The sequence below is a fragment of the Mytilus edulis genome, chromosome 3 (assembly GCF_963676685.1).
Source record: "Mytilus edulis chromosome 3, xbMytEdul2.2, whole genome shotgun sequence".
In the NCBI taxonomy this organism is placed as follows: domain Eukaryota; kingdom Metazoa; phylum Mollusca; class Bivalvia; order Mytilida; family Mytilidae; genus Mytilus; species Mytilus edulis.
In genome coordinates this window covers 95,633,436-95,658,810 of record NC_092346.1, presented here as the reverse complement: position 1 = coordinate 95,658,810, position 25,375 = coordinate 95,633,436, and the positions used below count along the sequence as shown (strand labels likewise).

The following is a 25,375-nucleotide window of genomic DNA, read 5'->3' as shown; positions in this document are numbered from 1 at the left end:
AATTAAATGATTCAGATGCCTAATCATGTGTAAAAATCGGTGTCAGGAATCTAAGTTGTTTTGAAATTGTAATACACGAAATGAATGCGGCATACGGAGACTCAATGCCAATGGTCAGCCCCTTAAGTCTTCAGAAGACTTGACGTCTTCTTCCACTAAAAACAGAAAAATTTCCTTAAAATTACCGATTCAGGGGCAGCAACCCAACAACGGGTTGTCCGATTCATCTGAAAATTCCATGGCAGATAGATCTTGACCTGATAAACAATTTTACTTCGGGCCAGGTGAGCTAAAAAGCGGGAAAAAATCAAAGAGCAGATTGCTCTGAGGGATACGATTGCCGTTGTTTCATTGACACGTGTATACATGTATGATGTAGCTCGATAATATTATTTTCAAAACTAATTCATCTGCACATTTAAAATAGTTACAAAATAGCCAATCACGGATAAAAGTGTATGAACAATGTAATCAGGCCTATGTTTTATTTTTGTACTATCAATTCCAAGTTTACTTCCACAGCGGTCACTGAAACTCAGACTGAGAGAAGGTATTTCACTTCGTATCTTATCACCTATTTTACTACGTTAATTCTAGGAGGAACCCCATTCCTAACTCTTTAAATATTTAATTTCCTTTGGGTCAGTGATCATGACTCCTTTCCGTACACATTTATCGGTTTAAAATGCGATCGTTTTTAATATAATACGACGTTTATTGAAAGAAAGGAGCTAATACTCAACGTGTTGTTTTGATTCAGAATCCACGGAAGTTACTTCTGGCAGGGAGACAACTCGAAATGATAATATGGAAAACTCCATTTCGCCTGAAGGGGTGTTCTACGATGAGGACTACATTTATTTTAATTTAAATGATGCATATGATTTAAAATTATGCATTAACAATAACCTTCAATAGCAGACATACATAGAAAAGATCCCATGAGTTATAAATTAATTAATTGAGTGGAGAATCCAGAGCAACCATTCAATCTAAAAACCCTTGAAGTCAAGAAAACTATACGCATGCGCATAATTTCCAAAACAAACCCTGGAGCAAGAACGTATATTAAATGATTATTAAACGACCTAGATGGTTCTCTATTTCTTTATGGAAGTACAATCTCAAATATCAGTTTCATAACGGTAACATATAAGAAAAACTCCACTTCAGTTCTTAAATGACAGAAATAGATTTATCGGAATTCAGAGAACTATCGCATTTGATCAAAACTGGGAATTCCCTCTGACGTGTTTCTAAATTTATAAAAATACTAAATATAAATACTGCTTAATTCTGATTTTCCATGTTGTTTAAAACATGCATATAAGTCAAGGGAATTATCAAACAGGAAGATTATGAAAGAACATTATAGGAAAGTTGTTTAAGTTCAATCCCTTTGTTCGTTTTTACCTTTTAAAGCAAGACAATCATAAGAATCTGAGATGTTCCTTAAAGGGAAACTTCGCAAAAAAATCAAAAATTGATATTATGTTTATTCTGTATAAAAATGCTCAAATTCATAGATATTAAAGTTTTATTCTGCTAGATAAGAGATCACCATCGATTTTAAATTTAGAGTATCAATTCTCTGCTGTCGGCCATTTTGTCACCTTCTCCGATTTGCAGTCACGATATGTCTAAGGACCAAAACTACAGTAACCCGATGTAGTCGTAATTGAGTGTCGATATCTCGTCAATTGTACGGTTGTTTTATCCGACTAGTTAACTAGTTAACTTACTTGATACGGAAAATTTTCTTCTTTTTTTTTTAAATAACCATGATCTGTTATTTTTAGACTGATAATATAGGAATTTAATAGTGAAAAAGTCAAAATTTCAAATCATAAATAAGTCTTCCGTGAAACTTGAATTGTTTTCGGAAATCTAATTAGTTTATAATTCTTTTATGTAATAAACTTTATTCAAATAAATTAGGATCTTCGCTCCACTGATCACCCGCATGGCTAAAGGTATTACTCCCAAAGATATTGTAGGGGGTGTGAGGTGACACGTCCAGGTATTCAAGCGATTTCCTGTCGAGTTTGCAAATTCATGCATCGTTTCACTTCTTAGTGTATTGATAAGTGTACACGGCCGATAACTTATAACTTTCCATTTTGAACTATTAGGTGTATATATATAATATACATCTCTATCTTGCGTGTCCGAAAGTGATATTACTAAACTCATACGCTTGTTTATGAATAACATTTCTGGTGAAAAGAATTATTTATAAAAATATAAATAATACCAAAAAAAAAAAACCAAACAGATTTGATGAAATAAAAATCTATATACGTATTTTTTCCAAGGGTAAATTTGGTAAAATGTAATATATACCCGTTGTCAATGGTGAAGGCCAGAAATATTGATTTAAAAAAATGTACGCACTTGTCGACCATTCCTATATACGCCTGGATTATAAGTTACGGACCTTTAGAGCAAATTAAAACATATACATGTATACATAGAACATAAGAAAGAAACATACATTTTGCATAAATTGGGGTAAAAGTTTTGTAAAATGACAAGTCCACGTATGCCAACAGTATGTAATCATCAAATGACGATCTAGATTATAGTATACCAAAAGAAGAAGAAGAAGAGATTTAAATACAGGTCGATATATAACTTTATTTGGCTCATCGAAGTTATGGACATTTATATATCAATTAGATTGTTCTCGAAAAAAGGAAGAAATTCGCCATCATCACAATTGTTCCGACATGCATGTAATATATACGCAACTGGAAGTACACTAATACCGAGGGATGTGAATATTTTCCAGGAAAACTATAGAGTATCAAAGTTTCAAATCAATTTCGGGATTTATTTTCTCTCTTGATATTCAATGACAGCAATTTAAAGAATAAACTGCTTGTCCGTTTTAGTGGTATTCTTGCCAGTTGAAACAGACTTATAATTACATTAAAAAATAGGGAAAGATGACATTTAATTCGTTCATTTTTTTTTAATACATCGTTGGTCAAATAGCTAAAGTATTATATATAGTTACGGTGTGAGACAAAGAGTATTTTAAGAAGGACATTCCCGATTATGTATAAATTTTGTTGATGTTTTTCACTTGAAAAGCATATCTGTTCGTAATTTGTTGATTCCATTCCAATTAGATCCTTTAATTTCCTGTCAATCTTTTAAAACATCTTTTTTCAAATATCTGAAGTATTCATGTGTTGTGAGATTTAAAATATTTTGATGAGCAGTTTAATTCCTAAATAGGTAATTAAAGATCACTTTGGATGGACTAAATTATATAATTGCAATTGTTAATGATCTGTTTGAAATATTTAAGGCTGCCGTTCCTAATTAGAAATAGTACAATTTTTAGTTCATAAACTCGTGTTTAGAAGGCTATTTTTATTTATAAATTCTTCAATTAAAATAATTCAGTATTTTATCGTTTTTTTTTATCTGAAAATCGCTGTGCTAAACCGGCCTGGGGAGAACACTGATATTAAAGGATATTACAATGTATTGTATTGTCATCAAAATGAATTTAATAAAAACTTAATCTGTTTCAATAGAGCTGCTAAAGCTCAACTGAACATTTCTGAAGATATACTGACCGTTTCCATTTAAAAAAAAAATAATGTCTAGTATTTCAATGCTGTATTGGCATAATTTGTCATTTAAAAAATTTTAAGAGCATGTATTATACACACTTTATCATGTTAATATCCCCGATCCGACCAGTATGATTTTTTTCAAAAATTTGTATACAATCTATTTTATACCCACACCAGTTATTCTAAATATGTTAAAAAAAGTTATTATCTTTATGAACCACTTTTAGAGATTCTTAGAAATTAGAATTACATTATTTTTAATCCCAGTTTTTGTTTTTTTATAGGTATTTAAAATAACTTGGACTTTTATACTAATTATAAGTATAATAGTCCCATAAAAAAACTAACCCATTCCCAATTTACTAATTGGAGTTATTTGATTGGTCAGTTGACTGTTGTGATGTAATCTATCAATTATGCAATTTATCAAATAAAAATAATTCATAATATTGTCATAGATGTTTTGGTTATAAAAATTGGTGCACATGATCTTCATACATTATCAAGCGAAATGTCAATTTTAAGAAAGGGGCACATGTTCCCCTTTCAACCTTATGATTGAAATCATTAAATGATGAATTTCTTCCCAATACGACACATTTTGACGTCGCTAAAATACCATTTTACGTTGACAGCGACGTCATTACCTCCCCTGTATTTGGCTGTAACTGTATCGCATGCCCTTGCGCTTTATAGTAGCATAACACCAATTATCTTATATAATTTGTGATGTGTTGTTCTATATACAATATCATTATTTATTTTTGCCAAAGGAAACTATTGTTTTTATTGCTATTTAATAGATAATTTTACCCCATTCATGATCTTTGGTCGAAAATGTCCACCATATTGAATAATTACCACTATATCCATATCCGGTTTATCATTTTCAGAGGTACCCGACGGGAACAGGTTATTGTTTTTAACCGAGTCGGAAATTTTTGTTCATTTGTATTTATTTTTTCGACACTTTCAATAAAACTTTTTTTTTCAAAATATTTGTCAAAATAAAAAAGATATGGGGAAATCTGGATTCAGAAGTTTTTTTTCTGTCCATCAAATTGTGTGATCAATTGGAATATTTTGTTTAAAGGAAAAAACCTTCCCCTCTTTTCAAGTTAAATGGTCGTTCCTTAATTAATAATTCTGATTTAGAAAAAAAATCAATAATAGACAAACAATGGGACTATTATATTGGCATAATTGCACACTGTTATATTGGTATATAATTCTATTCTATTCTACCATATAGTGACCGCCTTCAATGACTTCAACGAATTGAAGATTATGTCACAGGAGGAAACTTACAACAAAACATAGATTGAAAAATGTACAATTTAAAAAAAATATGAAAAAAAATAAAAAAATGATTTGTACTAATAAAGTAAGATGTTGTAATTGAGTTAATATTGATGCTTTGAAATTGAAGGTTTGAAGGAGTCTACTGAAGTGCAATTTACAATGTTATCCGGTAGTTTGTTCCAGTCGGTAATAGTTCTTGGAAAATATAAGTATATAGTTCCAGATTAATATTAGACGGAAAAAGGCAAATATAAATACTGCAGGTTTCAACACGACGGGTGCCACATGTGGAGCAGGATCTGCTTACCCTTCCGGTGCACATGAGATCACCCGAGTTTTAATTGGGGTTCGTGTTTCTCACTCTAGTTTTCTATGTTGCCAAGTTCTTGTGTACTATTATTTGTCTGTTTATCTTTTTCATTTAAAGCCATGGCGCTGTCAGCCTTTATTTTCGATTATGAGTTTGACTGTTCCTCTGGTAACTTTCGCCCCACTTTTCAAATTTTTCGGTTTAAAAGAGCTGAAATTATGACTCCTGATGTGCACACTTTAGGCCTATATATGCCAACTTTCAATATCTGTATCTATATTGGTATACGTTTCGAATCCTATAAATAGGATGGAGGAGAGCGCCGTTGATATGGGCAGTGTTCATATAGAGCGGTCTTTAATCCTAGGAGTGTCTTGGAGTGTCGGTATTTTTGTTATTTACTTTTTGTTTGGTCTAATTTTCAGTCCCAGAAGTCCCTTTCTTGTCATTAATTCCAGTCTTCACACGGCATTTCGTAGTGTGCTTGTTTTGCATGTCAAAGATAAAAACATATGCTTTATGCAGTACCCTGAAAATCTATGCCGATGACAAAAGTAAAGTAACGGTAATGGCTTTCAAAACTTCTGAAATGACGAAATAAACTGACTCACACATCGTCTATGACACCAGTAACTAAATGAGAGCAGCTTGTGAATTTGAAATTACCTCTGAATATTTAGAATATGCTCCTTATATATTCTGTTACCAGAGTACTGTATTGTGTATATGCACCTTTAACCCTCGGGGTATAAACGTGCATTTCATTAATGAATAAATAAATTCTTAGAAATCTTTTTGTGGAAATTAAATGTTTTATAAAATGTATTCTCAATGATTATGTATTTTAGAACCCGGTTAAAGTTCAAATGTGATTTGCTTGTACAATATGATTTATGTTACTTTTCGTACAATTTCTGTTTCTATGCTGTATATAATGCTGTAAAGCTGTCTTGTATCATATTTTAAACTCTTATAATGGCAAATTGATAATTTTACTTGTGTGTAAATATATTCATTACATGACTTTTGTGCTGTTAGGCGGATTTGTGCCTCCTCCTCCAGGTTAATATATATATATAAAGTCTCTGGAAATCTTAAGTCTGGTCTTAAACTACAATATATGCGTCCTAGTTTTCTCAAGTCGGATATTTATACGCCAGTGATGTCTGGATGAATATTACTTAGGAGTCAGGACTTCCAGCTACGCATATTTTCTCCAAACTCGTCAAAAGTACCATATATCCCAACCGCAACATTTAATTAGTACCTACTTCATACAATATACTCAACAGTTAGGGTTTATAAATTGTTACAGAAGCCAGGATTATGTCTGCGAATTGTTGCATTCATAATTAATGAAACAAGAGTTGAAAACAGTCATATATTATTCGGAACCGTTATTTCTCATAACATAATAATACTACTCAAATTCCATGAGTGTTTCCTGAAAGTTCACTTTAGTCATGCAATTATTCATTATCAGCCTTCCTTACCGAGAGTTGATTGGTCAACAAGTAAAAAGACTATGCATGAAAATAACATCAGACTCATTAAAAGATACAACTCATTTGGGAAATCTTAGATCAAAACTGAACGAAAACACGAACTTAATGCTAGAATGAGGATGACAAGAAGATTCTAGCTATTCTTTCATATCTTGGGCGCATTGTTCGAATGGAATAAATCCTCCAATAACTTACAAAATCGAGCAATCATGCTATGTATTACCAAGATTGATTTATGGTTGAGAGTTTATCTTTAAACAATTTGCTGTTGGATACATGAACATTTTCCACTTGACAACCTTTCAAATTAAAGCTTCCAACCTTTACCAACCAGAACATCAAATGGTGCAGTGCTATTGTTAATTGGAGCACTGGGCACTACTTGAGATGGAATTGCACAACAGGCAACTGTATTTTATATATATAGTATGTTGACCTTCGAAAATATTTCTGTAAGGGAACTCTCTATATATATTTATATCGAATAGTCTGGAACATATATACTTCTTACAATTATTAGAAAACAAATATTCAGAAGAAAAGGAACCCAAACCTGTCAAATCTGGGTAGAAAGATGAGGATGAAGTTCTTTACTTGCTGGATTTGTTAACAACGAAACGTAACATTCGAAGAATTGAAATATTATACAATAACTTTATAGGACCACAATCTTTGAAACTCGCATTCTCTATAAAAAAAAAAATAAGCAAAATTCAACAAATAAACAAAAGAAGATTATCGAAAAAGACTAGACATATGTGTTGAGTTTGGGGAAGTTATTTTTCACAGATAATCAGTGTTTCTATGGCCCATGGGTACTAATTGTTCAACATTGACTTACTTGTTCTCGTTCTCCTACAAAACCTAAACGCGTTTCGTCCCCGAGGGTATCACCAGCCCAGTAATCAACACTTCGGTGTTGACATGAATATCAATAATGTGGTCATTTTTATAAATTTCCTGTTTACAAAACTTTGAATTTTTCGAAAAACTAAGGATTTCCTTATCCCAGGCATAGATTACTTTAGCCGTATTTGGCACAACGTTTTGGAATTTTGGATCCTCAATGCTCTTCAACTTTGTACTTGTTTGGCTTTATAACTATTTTGATATGAGCGTCACTGATGAGTCTTATGTAGACGAAACGCGCGTCTGGCGTACTCAATTATAATCCTGGTACCTTTGATAACTATTTACACAGACAAACGCAAAATAATTTTGGAAATATCTTTAATTTCACTTTCAGTAGCATACCGTCTGTTCCATCGTATTGTGTGTGATAACCTCAAATGATACGCTACGCATTTGCATATTCACTCTATGGAAATCATTCCCGTTGTTATGAAGTTCATAAGAATTCTACAACTTACCCAAACAGATTCAGAACAGAAGTGTGCTCCTGACACTAACATAGTCTCGACAGAGGTTTGAAGAACAACGATTGAAATCGTCACCACATAAGTTTTATGATCACCAAGGCACAGTTTTAGGACCTATACCTTCCTAAGTAAAATCTTAAGTTCGGCTTTTTGAAAACGACTGCTTAATATACCGAAAAGATCGGACAAACATAAACGTTTTGGCAGCAAATTGGAAAATATATTAACTCTAAAAATGCTACGCAATTATGAGTATAAAACACAAATGACACACTTCTATCAGCTATAGATAACCACAAATAGGTGAAGATTTAAAAAGATCTAGATTTAGATGATCTAAAGCCGACTAGCCATTATACGAAAATTACTAGGAAAACAAACTGCTAGTTTTTCTGAGAAGAAACTTATATCAATTAATATGTCAATAAAAGAACAAAAGAGCATCAAACTGACCAACCTACCAAAAAGATCCATAATGAAGTATAGTGCTGAGTTAGGATCCAACGAAATAGAGAAGTTTGGAAACATACAGAAAAGAGCGAAGCAATCATCCTGCACGACTACAAATCCAGAGTTTTAGGATGTGTGACAGATGTGTATTGAATTGAATCTAGAGATCTTATCTCTCCATGAACGGCGAAAAACATAAGATATTGATGAAGTTCTATAAAATGTTCGAGGGATTGGCGCTGGCTATTTAATCAACCAACTAACTTACACCGATAAGGGATACACGTCAAGTCAAAGCTAAAAATTGGGGTAATTTCCAACACTCAAATATTGTGGAAAGATAAGAATTAAAAGCAAAAAATCCAACAAATAACTTAAATCAATATATCATAAAACAAAGACCAACAGAACTCAGTTTTTCTTCAAAAACAGTAACGAAATGGAGGGAGCACGTGGATGAAAAAACATCGTATGCTCAATGACAATCGAGGGTACTGAACAAAGTACTCTACTTCAAGTGCACATATATCCGCGATTGGATCTTTCACTGTGGATTATACAAATAAAGAATCTTATAGAAAACTCAGTACAATCCAGAATTGTTTGGCATATACGATATGTCTGTGTTTCAACTGACTAGAGACATGTTTCCGTGGTTTAACATCTTAAAAAAGTAAGATTATTGGTCTATTTTTAATGTGATAAACTGAATTGACAACTGAATAAACAATCAAAATCTCTAATAGACTTGAATAATGACTGCAATAAACAATCAAAAATTTACATAGACTTAAATTACGACTATAATAAACAACCAACAACTCACATAGACTTAAATTATGACTATAATAAACAACCAACAACTCACATAGACTTAAATGATGACTATTATAAACAACCAACAACTCACATAGACTTAAATTATGACTCCAGTAAACAATGAAGCATTCCAACAAACTGGATTGTTGACTACAATCAAAATCTCCAATCAACAACTCCAACAAACTGAATTAATGACTAAAATCTCCAATCAACAACTCCAACAAACTGAATTAATGACTAAAATCTCCAATCAACAACTCCAACAAACTGAATTAATGACTAAAATCTCCAATCAACAACTCCAACAAACTGAATTAATGACTAAAATCTCCAATCAACAACTCCAACAAACTGAAAAAATATTTCAAATAAACAATCAACCACTCCAACGAACTGAATACATGACTCAAACAACAACTCCATTAAACTGAATATATCGGACTCAAATAGATAATTAACAACTCCAATAGCAGCTCAACTGCATTACCCAAGTAGATATTTTACAACCCCATTAAACAAAATACATGACTCTAATAGACAATCAACAACTAAAACTGATTACACGAATAAAATAGACAAACAACTCCAATAAACAGAACTAAAGACTGAAAACAATCAAACACTTTAATAAACCAAAACCATGACCCGAACAAACAAACAACTCCAATAAACAGAACTAAAGACTGAAAACAATCAAACACTTTAATAAACCAAAAACATGACCCGAACAGACAAACAACTCCAATAAACTGAACACAGATAATGACTTAAAAAGACAATGAACAATTTCAATAAATTCAAATTTAATTAATTATTCATATTAGCGCTCTTTATGACCAAAATAGACAATACAATAAACATCTTCAATGCAGTTGAATCAATGACTTAAAAAAACATCACTATATATCATCGTTAAAAAGTGTTATTTTCATTTTCTAAAATATAAAAGCTCTTTTTAATTGGGATTATTGACAACGTGATGTATAATGATTGTATACGTGCACAAATTCTTTATATATTTTCACCAGTCCAATATAACAGAAATATAAAATTACTTACGAAAATTTTCACAACAATCGCGCTTTCCATGCGCATCATTGATTCAATTGAAAATCACTTTTCCACCGCTTAAGATTTAAGTTTCATCTGATCGTGAAAAATTTCAGTGTGTGGACACGATAGTTGTTAAGAACAACATTAAAATGAAATTTGGGAAATATTACTGACGAGACATTTGATATATAGTAGTAAAGGAATTATATCTGCTTGCACTTATTTTTATAAGGTAAGAGACTTACAAAGTGGATACAGCTATTTGCGTCTTGACCACAAAGTTAAAACACCTTCTACGGGTTAGGTACATTGGACATATAACGACTGAGGTAAGATTAACGACATAATAAGGAGGACTAAAAAAAAGGATTTATTATGGTTATCGTTTAAGTAAACGACAAAATCAAGGGGACTTATAACATTTTAGTCCTCGGTTAAGGTAAACAACATAATAAAAAGTACTCATTATTTGTTTAAGACCTGATAACATATTACAGTTAAGGTAATGTAACAGAATCAAAATGACTAATAGTACAGTTTCAAAGTACTGATGGCTTATTGTGGCTTAGATAACGTAATGGCAATGACAAAATCAAGAGGACTATCTTCAGTTTACAAGTCAAGACACTAGTAAATTAATTTTAGTCTGAAATGGTAATTTTGGTCTTATAAAATCATTGAAAAGTCTGAAACAATGAATTTTAAGTTTTCTTACGAGTTAAAGTTATTTTTTAGACATTTTCTTGTAATAAATTCAGTACTGTTCAGAAAGATTGATTGCCGTCAAATAAACTAATAGTAGATACCTGTATATAAATTTTGTACATCGCGATTTGTCCACAAAAGACTCATCATCGACACTCAAATAAGAACAGTAAAAGTTCAGATATACTATGAAGTTAGGGAGAATTGAGAACCCAAATTTCGAAAGGTTTTGCTAAATACAGCTGATGTAATTCATTTCTGGGGAAGAAACACCTTGGTCTTTTAAAGACTTTAGTACTTTTTACAGGAATTTCAGTATGCTGTTATTCTGTACACGTCAGGTGATTATCAACTACTGAACTGTCTGAACATAGACTAAATAATAAATCATCAATGTACTAGTCTTAATAACTGTTGTACGCCAGACGCAAGTTTTGTCTACAAAAGACTCATCAGTGACCCAAATAAAAAAAATGTGAAAAGGCAAAATAAAATACGAAGTAGAAGGGCATTAAAAATCCAATTCTAAAAAGTTAACCAATCTTGATTGACTACAAGCCAATTGTCTGAACAGTACTGGTTTAACTGCAATGACCTTTACGACCTGTTTCAGTTCAAAATTGGTTTACCAGTGAGAGGGCTTATTAGTAATGATGTAAATTCATAGGACTTGTGGTATTATGTAGGTTTAACAATGTTATGAATTACTATAACTGAAGTAAGATGATAGACAATCTATATCATGAGTTATAGAGCTTAAAGTAACGTGATCGACAGGATTAAAAGAATAACCGCTGCAAAGTAAATGTGATACACTGAGTCTAACAGACTGACTACAGCTTAGGTACAGTGACCGATAGAGTCGAGATGACTTATGACAGCTTTAGTAAGGTGACAAAAAAGTCTACAGGACTACGTAAAGTGACCAAAAAATCTAAAAGACTTATACTTTATACACTTTATATATAAAGTGACAGATAAAATAGGGTACATTATGCATTAAGGTGACAAATAAATACTTAAAGACAAAAAAATATTATAAAATACCAAATTTCAGTTATAATAAAAACACACAGCTTTTATATATGAACATATAATTGGTAGCGCAATTCAGTCAACATCAAGATATAACCTAGTTGAACTTGAATAACATGTGAAATAATACACTTTAGCTTGACGAAAATTTGTCAACGTTTGTTATTACTACAGTTGCGTAAGGCAGCTGACATTACAAATATTCAAAACAACATACAAATCCCAGCAACAAGACAAAGTTATTCTAAAATTAATGCTGGAACTTGTTTTGATACAATGCCCCGAAAAATTACAAGTAACAAAATTGGTTCGTCGGAAGCGTATTTTTTATTTACTTTCATCAGGAAATTAAAATGACAATAATTTTACATGTACCACTTTGCAACATTCAAAACACTGCACATTTATTAGGAAATAAGTAATTACCCAATAATAATTTAGCAAGCAATATCAGCATTGTATACAAATCCAATATCATAATCACCACCGAAACCCGTTCAATACAAAAAAGAAATAAACATGGGAAACAAGTGCATTTAGAAAAGAAGACAAAACTAATATGTTTACCGCATTTAAACCGAAGCAATAAATATCGAACACTTTACACATTCATAGAGATCACAATTTTATGGAATAAAAGATTGTACAGAATTGTCTTGAAGAATGTTGGTTTTTAAGTGTTGACATAGATTTTTTTTAAAAGACATATAGACATTTATTTTCTATTGTAAAGGTTTTCTTCGTTTCAGATCAATGGCTAACAACAAACAAAATATCGAATCGTTTCTAACTTGTGTTGACTGTCAACAATACTTTGGGGAGAAAGGAAGATCACCTCACGTATTACCATGTTTACATACAGTCTGCTCGAACTGCTTGAAAAGACGGATAGAAAACCAGAACGTGAAATGCCCAGATTGCAACGAAACGTTCGAAGCAAGAGGAAATGACATCAGCGCTTTCCCGATTGATAGCGGTAGACGTCACGTAGTAGACTGTTACCGTGTGCAGAAGAAGTCTGCGGAATTCTATTGCAACCAGTGCCATCCTAACAAAGTGGTAGCTGCAAGTAGATGTAAAGACTGCGACGAATTTCTGTGTAAAACTTGCTCCGATGCACATAATCGTACAAAGTTAACCAAACGTCATGTTGTTTTATCTCTGGATATGTTGAAAGAATCGCCACTAGAAGACTTCCATAATAAGCTTACATGCACCGTAGAAGGACACGAGGGACAGCCATTTTCACATTTTTGTGAGAGCAGGTCTTGCAACAAACCTATCTGTAGTTTGTGTTTAGTCCAATTTCATCAGCGAGATGATGGTCACGACGTAAAATATTTGAACGATGTATACGTAGAAAAGAAACGAATAGTTGAAAATAATCTTTTAGACATACGACACAAGAAAACCAAAGTGGATGAAGCCATAGATCTGTTAAATGATGAAGTTCAGAATTTATATTTGAAAGAGAGTTCCATTGAACAAGATATTGAACAGGCCTTTACAAAATGCTTTGATGTCCTAGATGAGCGAAAGGCAGTTCTAAAGCAAATGCTTTCTGATGTGTCTGGTAAAAAGAAGAACGCTCTTGACCTCCAACTTGATGAACTTTCGACAAAGAAAGATTCAATAGATCAAGCTATTAAATTTTCTGAAGACCATTTAGCTTACAGCAACGGAGCAGAATTCTTGATTATGAAGGATCAGATTATCAGTAGGACAAATGCTCTACGTGATCAACAGATAGACACTACACCACACACCACAGCAGAGATGGCTTTTGAGTTGGTAAACATGGAGGACGAGTTCAGGGAATTTGGAAAAGTAATGGGTGACATTTGGGCAACAGCCGCTTATGTACCGAAGACAAGGGTTCAAACATTCGATATTTCTATGGGTAAGGAACAAGTAGTTCTCATTATCTCGCCTCACGATTCTCACAATCGACCAATCAACGAAAGCGGAATTGACATCAAAGTGGATATACTCGACTCAAAAGGAAAACGTTACCAAGGTATTGTAGTGGATCATGGGAAGAAATTTGGCTCCTACAAAGTCTACTTTACACCCGTACGTTCTGGAGAGCACAGGGCTTATGTTACAATGCTTGGTTTAACTTTATCAAAGGACGGTTTTGGATTTATGGTGAACGAAGACCTTACAGTGAAGAAAGCCGATCTTCGTATTAACCTTAAATCCACGTGTAAGCATAACTATTTGAAATCTGTCACTACTATAAATGATATTTGACAGTTTTGTTTACAAGAAGACAATACAACTATAAGCATTTGGTTGCCTTCGGGCTATTTTGACCAGTCGTTTTTCTATGTTGACAAAATATACAACCATAACAAATCTCCTTATTTTTATACGCTCGTCAAAATTTTGACGGGACGTATTATGGTATACAAATGTCCGGTGTCCGTCCGTCTGTCTGTCTGTCTGTCCGTCCGTCTGTCCGTCTGTCCGGCGTAAACATGTCGCACCGTAACTTGAGAACGACTTATCCAAATTTCATGACACTTAATAGAGTTGTTTCTTATGATGGTCAAATGATCTGTATACTTTTTGGTGATAATAAGATTTAAACTTTTTGAGTTACAGCACTTTGTAACTAAAACAGGGGGGGGGGGGGGGGTGTTTTTTTCACATGTCGCACCGTATCTCAAAAACGTTTCTTGATTATTGCTTAAAACTTTACACACTTCTTAGTTATATTAATCTTAATATCTGTATACTTTTTGGTGATGCTTCAAAATTTCATTTTTGAGTTTTTGAGTATTTTGTAAAAAAGGGGGAGGTTTTTTTTCACATGTCACGCCGTATCTCAAAAACAATTTATGATTATTGCTTAAAACTTTACACATTTTTTTGTTATATCAATCTAAAGATCTGTATACTTTTTGGTGATGATTCAAAATTTCATTTTTGAGTTATTGAGTATTTTGTAAAAAAGGGGGAGGGTTTTTTTACATGTCGTGCCGTATTTCAAAAACGATTTATGATTATTGCTTAAAACTTTACACACTTCTTTGTTATATTAATCTAAAGATCTGTATACTTTTTGGTGATGACTCTACATTTTATTTTTGAGTTATTGAGTTTTTTGTAAAAAAGGGGAGGGTTTTTTTTTACATGTCGCGCTGTATCTCAAAAACAATTTATGATTATTGCTTGAAACTGTACACACTTCTTTGTTATACTAATTTAAAGATCTGTATACTTTTTGGTTTGATTCAAAAAAATTTAGTGATATTTGTAAAAAAAAAACAGGGTTGGGGGGGGGGGGGGGGGTTTCACATGTCCCGCCGTGTCTCAAAAACAATAAATGGTTATTGATTAAAACTTCCTCAGAAACTATTTATGATTATTGCATAAAACTTCCACACAAGACGTCGGGCGTATCATGCGCTCATGGCGCAGCTGTTTAATATACTTAATAGTAAAGACCTGGATGTTATTCAAGTACAAACAAATGAACACGATAATCTAAATTGACGCGGGTACGTAATGTTTTACTAGTACTAATCCTCAACTGTTTTAATTTTTACAGCGACCAAAACAGCTAGAAAATCACAGCCTCTAACAGGAAAAATGTCGGACAGATCTACTGATATAAGAGTCACAAGTGGGATGATGAGCGGTAGGTTTGTTGTGCTCAAAACTATTGAAATTTGGAAATTAACTGGTATTGTTTAACTACATATATACATATTTTTTTCCAAACTTGGCATTTATAAACAAAACCCTATTTACTATAAGTTTTGGATGCAGTATTTTGTGGTTCCAGTATTTAAAGCAATCTCCTAGTTATTTTGGTGTAATAGTGTGGGGTTTCCACTTAGCATATATCTCCTGGTTATATATCATTTTGTATGGTTTCACTTATCATATCTCCTGGTTAGATTTTTCTAGTGTGTGATTTCTTTTTGCCTTATCCCCTGGTTAAATTTGTCTATTGAGTGGTTTCCACTTACCTTATCTTCTGGTTAAATTTGGTGTAATAGTGTGTGGTTTTCACTTTTTCATCTCCTGTTACCACTTGTCCTTTGTCTTATTATATTTGGTGTAATAGTGTGTGGTTTCACTAACCATATCTCTTGGTTAGAATTGATATTGTGTGGTTTCACTTACCATACCTCCTGGTTAGATTTGATATTATGTGGTTTCACTAACCATATCTCCTGTGGGTTATGTTTGAAATTATGTGGTTTTACTAACCATATCTCTTAGTTAGATTTGATATTGTGTGGTTTCACTTACCATATCTCCTGGTTATGTTTGATATTGTGTGGTTTCACTAACCATATCTCTTAGTTAGATTTGATATTGTGTGGTTTCACTTACCATATCTCCTGGTTATGTTTGATATTGTGTGGTTTCATTAACCATATCTCCTAGTTAGATTTGATATTGTGTGGTTTCACTTACCATATCTCCTGGTTATATTTGATATTGTGTGGTTTCATTAACCATATCTCCTGGTTATGTTTGATATTGTGTGGTTTCACTAAACATATCTCTTTGTTAGATTTGATATTGTGTGGTTTCACTAAACATATCTCCTAGTTAGATTTGATATTGTGCAGTTTCACTAACCATACCTCGTCGTTATGTTTGTATATTGTGTGTTTTTCACTTATGCTATCTCCTGGTTAAATTGCCTACTGCATGGTTTCCAATTATCGTATCTCCTGGTTATATATGGTGTAATAGTGTGTGGTTTCCACCGTGGAAACCACACACTATTACACCATATATAACCAGGAGATACGATAATTGGAAAGCCTTACCGTATCTCCTGGTTAGATTTGTATTTTGTGTGGTTTTCAGTCGGTAAACAAGATTTTGCATAATACGGTTTTTGAATAATAAATTACTTAGAATAAGCCATCATTTATATTTTAAACGACAATTTTTCGTTTTTATATAGAATTGTCTATGTATTCCATTCAATTATCAATGTACTAGTATCCTATCAATGTTTCTAGATTTCAAATCAATTCCCATAAGTCAATTAGTTGTTAGTACGCCAAATGAAAGATTTTTTTTCTATCTTGCTGTAAAATTTCATTTATAATTTCAGACACAGATGCCGATTCAAATGCAGACCGAAATTCAAATGTCAACGAATTTCCACCTTACAGAGCTGTAGGAGAAATTATTTGTATGTTTTAATATTTATAACATTATTTTCTTTTCCTTTCTGAAGACTTATTTAAAGTTTTAATAAGGTCACAGTTAAACTAGCGCAGTTAAGGTTTAGTAAACATGGTAGATATCTATTAAAAAGTTGTGAATATCAAATTTTGAAGGAAATTATATAACCAATTTTTTCTTCATCTTGCAAGTTAAGAAATTCTGCTTCACATGAACAACCGTAAAGCTAACGCATTATATTATATGCTTAGTGTTTATGACCATAAGTATTTACAGAAGACTTTTTCATTGTTTGGAACGTATAAAATATGTTAAAATGGAACTACCCCTTTTCTTTCGACAGTGTGTATAGTAAGAACGACGTGGGTGGTAAAATTTAATGTTATATTCTTTCTTCTTAACAATGTGGATTTTCAGTCTTAACGTTAAAGCAATGCATGTATATAAATATAATAAGCCACTTTTTTCAACAAGACAATTTCTCGTTTATCTGAAAGTTAACAATTGAAATATTGTTATATATATTTTCAGGCCCAGAATTTTCGTTTGACCTCAAAAGCACTTATCATCAGTATGAACTGTCGGAAGATTATAAAACGTTGATCAACCAGAAGTCAAGACGACCACCATCACGTGATTTGTCTACTGCTTTCCAAAACTACAGAGGAACCATAGCAACGAAACCACTGGGGAAAACAAACCAACATTATTTCGAATGTTCGGTCCACTTCTTCGTAAAACGTCAGCTACGCCAAGATCTGATATTTGAAATTGGAATTGCTCGCAAATCTGAAGTTGATATGAATTACACTTTGGACAACCATGCCCTTGCATGGACGTTCTGTGCACGTCGATGTAATATTTGCCGCACGATTTGTCTTCAGTGTTGGAACAATGGGCAGCGTTTGTTTCACACACCAGCAACAGAAAACTCTCCTCCAGGCACTACCCACAAAACAACATACGGGTTCTTGCTTGATACAAGAAATAAACAATGGATTGTTGTAGATGCAAAAAGTAGAAAGTTTATCTTTAGATTCAGAAATGTCGATGTTAGTCGACCTTTGTGGCCGACATTTGGAGTATACAATCCTGATCTTGTAAATGTTACTTTAAATCTTCGGGCCGGACGAGAAATTACCACAGTATTAGAGGTTCCTTTCGATTTATAATTAGATTGTTGACACTATCATTGACAATTTTTACGAACTATCGCTATTATATATATTATAACCAATGGTGTGTGATATTTAAAGACATTAAACTATTTAAGCAATGCATCAATGTCAAGGCCGTAACTACCCTTGAGGCAAGTGAGGCAAAATTTCGACACTGATTATTTTTTTTATACATATATATAAATATAATAGTCATTTGTTGTTCTGTCTCAACCTTAATTGCTATAACTTGTCATCATTCCTTTTAAACTATTCTTTCTGGATATAACTCAGCATCTCAACGGGTGATGTTTCTCGATTACACTTTAACCTAGTAACGATAAAAGGAAAAGCGACACTGAAGGTAAAGAAGGAATAATTCTAGTAAACTAGTTTTTTTTTTGTGAACAGAGTCTGAGTATTGCATATAACTTCATTAGAACAATCCAAAAACGATAAGTAGACTGACAAATCAAGTACTGGTCTTCGGAAGGGGGCAGTCCTGTCTGCGTATTCATTTCTCCGTTTCACCAACTTTTGACAAATCAAGTACTGGGCATCGCAAGGGGGCAGTCCTATCTGCGTATTCATTTCACGAACTTTAATCTTTCTCTTTACAGATAAATAAAATATAAATAATATGAAACATGAATGCATGGATTAGTTTTTACCCATGTTTCTTTAACCTTAAAAATTGAAAAAAATATCCCATATTCCAATTTGATATTATTGAGGAATGGTAGAACCTTTAACACAGGATTTTGTCTTTACATATTCGGGACTACGGAATTTCGTTTCTTTATATTCGGGGTTTCGGAATCGGACACCTCCAACACCTAACCCCTAAATTTATAGATTCTGGAACTAAAATACCACCAACTATTTCCAGAAATAATTTGAAATTACGGAACTACATGTAAACGTCAAAAACTCCATTCCAATTCCCCTGTACCCATATCATATATACTTACTCTATAAATAGAATCATATACATGTATGTTATCTCATTCTATCCCTAGTTTGTCTACTCTTTGTCAGCATAAAAGCGAGTTTAATATTTTGTAACTGCGACTGTATGATGGTGCTTACAGGAAAGCTTAATTCCCTTTTGCAAACAAAAGCTGCTACCGAATTTCTGATGGAGAAGGAATTGGAAGAAGACATTGATCATTGTGTTGATGATAATGTGCTACCTTTAGAAACACAGCCTGCCCTGAAACGACTGAAAACTTGGAAAAGAGCATACATGAGTGGTGAGAGATTGTGCGGTCTTGTCATGCTCCATGTTCATCGCGATAAGGATATCAGCAGACCAAATCATGATTCTGAAACAATTTGACTGAACCGGCCATAGAAAAATGTGGCAAACTCTACTGAATCGATGTTTGTTTTATGTTCTGGCAGCAGACTCAAATCAGTGATATTTGGATGATTATCTTACATATAAATTTAAATAAAGTTGTTAAAAATTTGGTGTTAGAAAAAGTCTTAAAATATGAAAAATTTATATAAAAAGTGTACAAATTCAAAACATTATCAAACTCTCAAAAAATGCTAAGAATGCAGGATTTTGCACCATTCATTTCATACCCTCCAAAAAAAATTTTCGCCTAGCTTTGCTCGGCTCAATTATTTTGTCTCACTAAAATAGATGCCTAGTTACGGCCTTGAATGTGTTTTATAAACTGTTAACCCATAGACATTTCTCGCGTTTTACAAATTTTGATAATACAAATGTTAAAATTATAATAGCATTTACTTTAACATTCAAGATATCCAAATTTTCAAGGTCAATGACATTTGAATGATTTATAACTGAACATCACAGGCACTTGTCTCAGAAATTTTTTTCCTGTATACCTTAATATAAGACAAGTGCCTGAGCTGAACGTCAATGGTTAAACAATTTCCCTGAATAAGAGATGTATCAATGCTAATACTACTGCATACTAAATACCATTGACTTTTCATTAATAGTCTTTTCCTTTAAACAAATCTAAACACAAAAATTAACTTCCGGCAAACTGTGCAACAGTTTCAAAGTCAATAAACCATGATGAAAAGGTGGGAGATATAATCTCAATGGAAATGAGACTCGCAGTTGCCAATGAACTTGCATACCAAAATTCATTGACTTGACATTAGTGGTTCATCTTAAACTTATATAGTCATAAACTAATATATCTAAACTAAGCAAAAGTTTCAAAGTCAATAGACCATGACTGAATGGGGCAGGGCAAATATCTCCGTTGAAATGAGATGTGCCAATGCCTTTATAACTGCATACCAAATATCATTGGTCTACCACTAGTGGTTTACCATAAGCTAGACCTTATCACATACTTATACACTGTTGACGTTGCCGCCGACTCCGGAAACAGCATACATATTCTCCTTTTCGACTCCGTCAAGGCGAGACCATAAACCATATAAATAGGACATTACGTTTTATAAGATAACTGTTTCCCATTGAATTCCGAGTCTGTTGAAAAACATTTCCTCCAAACGCAACAAATATGTTGTCAATCAAGAAATCAAGCATCTATAAAGAGCTGACAATTTCATTCACGGGTTTGCGTTTGTATAGATCTTATCCTGCTGATCATTTCCTTTTTTTATAGTTTCTATTTGATTAGTATGTTGTTAACTTTCACGATAAAAGGCGAATTATAATAAGAGCGATAACTCCAATAATAGTCGACTGAAGATTTCAGATTTGATGGTCATATGTAGATTTTGTCTTGCTGATAAAAAAATTCTATTCAATGTTTCGATCTATTTATCTATCTGTTGAATATTGCAAGTTGATAGACAAAATGCAAAAAACTGGAAAAATCTTCGTTCAAGCGCAATAACGTCAATAAGAATTCAACTAACGATTTTTGTCAGTCATGCGGCCTGATTTGTAGATGTCTTCCTGATTATTTTTGCTATTTTTAACAAGTTTTAACACTAGTTTCACAACAACTGTGCAATTTCGATGTATTAGTTTTTATTGTTGGAGAAAGTCAGAGTAAAGGAGAGAATCCATGACCTTTGTTAGGAGGTTAGTGATAGGAAGTTCCACTACTTTGACCACTCGGCCTCTGATTCCCTCTATATTTTGCAGACACCTAATGTTGATCCAATCGGCCTACCTTATCTCAAGGAATTGTATATTTAAAAGGAATGGAAACGCGGCTCGAGATCAATCGGGATACCCGCAGAGCACCCGCAGAGCTATAATCCATGTCTGGCTTAGGCGGAAGTATGATGAATAATATAAAAAATCATGACGGTGGTCCATTTCCTGTCATATAGATCGGTCTTTAAATTCACGGGGTCATCTTCTTCTTTAGTTACGGAATACCATCAACTTTTTGAGGATTACTTTCCGGCGCATGCCTGTATGAGGTCGTTTTAAGTTAATTTCATTTTTTTTTCTTTTATTTAATTATGAGATTTACAATTTTTTAAGTTTCAATTTTTACATTTTTTATATATATATATATATTTAACTATAAGATAAAAACAATAAGCACATTTAGTTTAGATGAGAGTATGTTTTAAGGAGCACCTCATGAGTGAGTGCATCCTTAAAGTTGTCTGTAGAGGTTTGGTTTGCGATATCGGGTGGTAATTTGTTCCAATCTTTGATTGCCGATTGGCTGAAAAAAGAAAATTTAAAGGTGTCTTTATTACACTGAAGTTGTCTGTATGTCTGTTGATGGGTAGTTCTTGTTCTAGACTGGCTTTTTATGAGTATATCTTGCGATGGTATTGCAATTTCATTGTTGATGACTTTGTGCAACATTTGGAGTCTGGTTTTTAGTCTGCGTTCTTGTAAGGATTGCCAGTTTAGATGTTCTATCATTTCAGATACACTGCTGGTATTGTGATATCTGTTGCAAGTATATCTTGCAGCTCTTCTTTGTACTTGTTCTAATTTACATATATTTTCTGAGGTGTGTGGATCCCAAACTGTACAGCAGTATTCTAGTTTTGGTCTAACTATTGTTTGATAGGCTCTTTCCTTAACTAATTTAGAATTTATTTTTAGATTACGTCTGATGAATGCTAATGATTGGTTTGCTTTTGCTGCTGATTGTTTAATATGTTTGTTCCATTTGAGGTCTGAAGAAAGTGTAATGCCTAAATATTTTGCAGATAGAACTTGTTCTAAGATATGACCATGCATGTTGTAATAAAAATGTATTTGTTTTTTCTTTGTTGATACTCTAAGGATGGTACATTTGTCCGGGTGGAAAGACATGAGCCAGTCTTTCTCCCATTTTATAGCTGCTTCTATGTCTTCTTGAAGCTTTATGCAATCATTTTGGCAGGTTATAGGCCGATATATTATGCTGTCGTCTGCAAAGAGTCTTATTTGGCTCTGTTTTAGATAGTCTGGTAGGTCGTTAATATATATGAGAAAGAGTATTGGTCCTAGTACAGTCCCCTGAGGAACACCTGATGTTACTGGAATTATGTTAGAAGTTGTGTTTTCGAGGAGTACTGTTTGGGTTCTATTGGAGAGGAATGAATCGATCCAATGAATTGCTTGATCAGAGATGCCATAGTGTTTTAGTTTGTAAAGTAGGCGTTTGTGTGGCACTTTATCAAACGCTTTCGCAAAGTCCATGATTACTAGGTCAGTTTGAATATTTTTGTCGTTGTTTTGAGCAAGTTGGTGTACAAGAGAAATTACTTGTGATTCACATGATCTTTTAGATCTGAATCCATGTTGTAGTTCATACAATATTTTGTTTGTTTCTAGGTGTTTCATCATGTTACTTGCTTATAAATGTTCTAATAATTTACATGAGATGCAGGTAAGTGATATTGGTCTGTAATTTCCAGGATGATGTTTGTCTCCTTTTTTAAATACTGGTGTAACGTTAGCATGGTTCCAGTCTGAAGGTACTTTGCCTGTCTCAAGAGATTTGTTGAAGATGATAGTAAGAATGTATGAAGTTATTTCAATGTTTTCTTTAAGTATTTTGCCAGCGATAGTATCTGGTCCTGTAGCTTTGTTAGTGTTTATATTTTTTATTAGTTTATATACTCCTTCTCTACTGATGTTTATTTTTTCCATTATAGGGTGTGAACTAGGTTCTTTCGTTGGTATTTCTATATTTTTTTCAGATGTGAAAGCTGATTGGAATTGCTTATTAAGGATGTTTGCTTTTTCAGAGGGGTTTGTATGAAGGGTACCTTCACTTCGTAATGGTGCAATGCCGGTGTTCTCATTTCTTTGGCTTTTAATATATGAGTATAATTTTTTGGGTTGCTTGTTGAAACATTGTTGGTCTGGTTCTTTTATGTCAATGTCGAAGATCATATTTTCAATATATGCCCAGTATGCTTTTCTCATCTCTTTTTGGAGTTTAGTCTTGATCTCTTTGTATTTGCTGTTGTAGGATGAGTCATGTTTGTTGTAGGATGAGTCATGTTTTTTCTTTGTGTAAAGTTTGTTTTTCTTTCTGATGAGTCTTTTTAGGTCTCTGTTTACCCATGGTAGTTTTGATTTTTTCCCAATTTCTTTGGTAGGTATGTTTTTGTTGATGGTATCTGTCGTTTTGGTTTTGAAGGTGTTCCACAGATCATCGACAGTCATATTTTTCTTGTTCACTTTTAAGTAATCATGAATTATTTCAAGATCTTTCTTTATGTTCTCCCAGTTTGCTTTTTTGTAAATAAGTACTTTATGAGGGTGTTGTTTTGGTGATGGTAAAGCAAAGTTAATCTCACAGAAGACAATGTCGTGGTCACTTCGTCCTATAGGTGGGAGGGTCTTAATTCTGTTGACAAAAGATGGGTTTGTCATGCACATTAAGTCTAATGTTCTATCATTCCTGGTTTTTTTGTTTATTACTTGTACTAAATTGTTATCGTCCAGAATATTAAGCAGTTGTTGGTGTAATGCTGAGTCTGGTTTATTTGGTACTATCAAGTTTTTCTCCCAGTTTATGTGGCCGAGATTGAAGTCACCACTTAGCCAGATGTTTGCATTTGCTTTCTTGCATGCAGTATTAAGAGAGATACCCATGTTCTCTAAAGATTCCACTTTATCTGAAGGTGGTTTATAGTACGCACCTTAAGTATAATGTTTTATTGTTTGGAGATGTTATTTTTGCCCAAACTATTTCACAGTCTGTGTCAAATTCAGTCTTGCTTGAGACGATATAAATGAGACATAAAGCCGAAATCAAGAATAAACTTTATTCCTTGAAAAAGGAAAGGCCTTAGGTATCATTTTAATGCCTCATTAAACATAGGTTTGTAATATTGTATTGAGTAAATTCTCATTAGATTAGACCTCTGTCTTGAAACTTGAGGGAGTTTCATCCGGATTACAAAACAAAAAATACGATGTTTTGATGTTTTTCTAAAAACTCGACAAATACGAAGCACAAAACAAAACAGTTGATATCATTATGAAGCTGAAACCTTATTCTGTCGTTAAGCTCTTTTTAAAGTTTCTTGTTACTTTTCTGAGTTTTCTACGATTTTTCGAAATTTCTGTTTTGAGTTTCATTATTCTGTCAAAATATGTCTATCAATCTGGGAGTACACTACGATTTCTTTATAATATTGAAAAGTAGAAAGAAAAAAGTGAGAAAATGGGATATCACTTTAAAGAAGAAATATTTTCCTACAGTTTGGTCTAAATTACGAATGCTAAATATAATTGGTACTATGTAAATTATTTTATTTCGAAACATGTTGAAAATTGTTAAATATACAATTCCTTGATTATCTCAATCTCTTTAAAATCCGATGTTCTGATACGCTACCCTCCACTTCTGATACATCGGATTTTAGTGGAGGCTAGCGTATCAGAACATCGGACTTTAATGAGATTGACATCATCTCCATTATGAATAATCAGTTGTGTTGCTGTTTTCCTTCTTTTTCTGAGTGC

General features: G+C 33.0%; 3 protein-coding genes across 4 annotated transcripts; 1 reads left to right on the top strand and 2 right to left on the bottom strand.

The window, feature by feature from the left end:
- The first annotated feature begins 10,282 nt into the window (after positions 1 to 10,282).
- Positions 10,283 to 18,590, top strand: LOC139517841 (E3 ubiquitin-protein ligase TRIM45-like). 2 transcript variants are annotated; one of them, XM_071309296.1, is made up of 5 exons: positions 10,283 to 10,643; positions 12,901 to 14,357; positions 15,708 to 15,797; positions 17,241 to 17,321; positions 17,846 to 18,590. In XM_071309296.1, the coding sequence occupies exons 2-5, from the start codon at positions 12,905 to 12,907 to the stop codon at positions 18,484 to 18,486; spliced, it is 2,265 nt and encodes a 754-aa protein (XP_071165397.1). In that variant the 5' UTR covers positions 10,283 to 10,643; positions 12,901 to 12,904; the 3' UTR covers positions 18,487 to 18,590. The 2 variants fall into 2 exon arrangements, with proteins under 2 accessions (XP_071165397.1, XP_071165398.1); XM_071309297.1 differs by having other exon boundaries at positions 10,536 to 10,740.
- Positions 18,591 to 21,994: 3,404 nt separating this feature from the next.
- On the bottom strand, positions 21,995 to 22,648 carry LOC139515517 (uncharacterized protein B0403.1-like). Its single transcript, XM_071305094.1, has one exon. It carries the CDS (start codon positions 22,646 to 22,648, stop codon positions 21,995 to 21,997), a length of 654 nt encoding a protein of 217 aa, XP_071161195.1.
- Positions 22,649 to 23,248: 600 nt separating this feature from the next.
- On the bottom strand, positions 23,249 to 24,499 carry LOC139515516 (uncharacterized). Its single transcript, XM_071305093.1, has one exon. The coding sequence runs from the start codon at positions 24,497 to 24,499 to the stop codon at positions 23,249 to 23,251; it is 1,251 nt and encodes a 416-aa protein (XP_071161194.1).
- Positions 24,500 to 25,375: the final 876 nt, after the last annotated feature.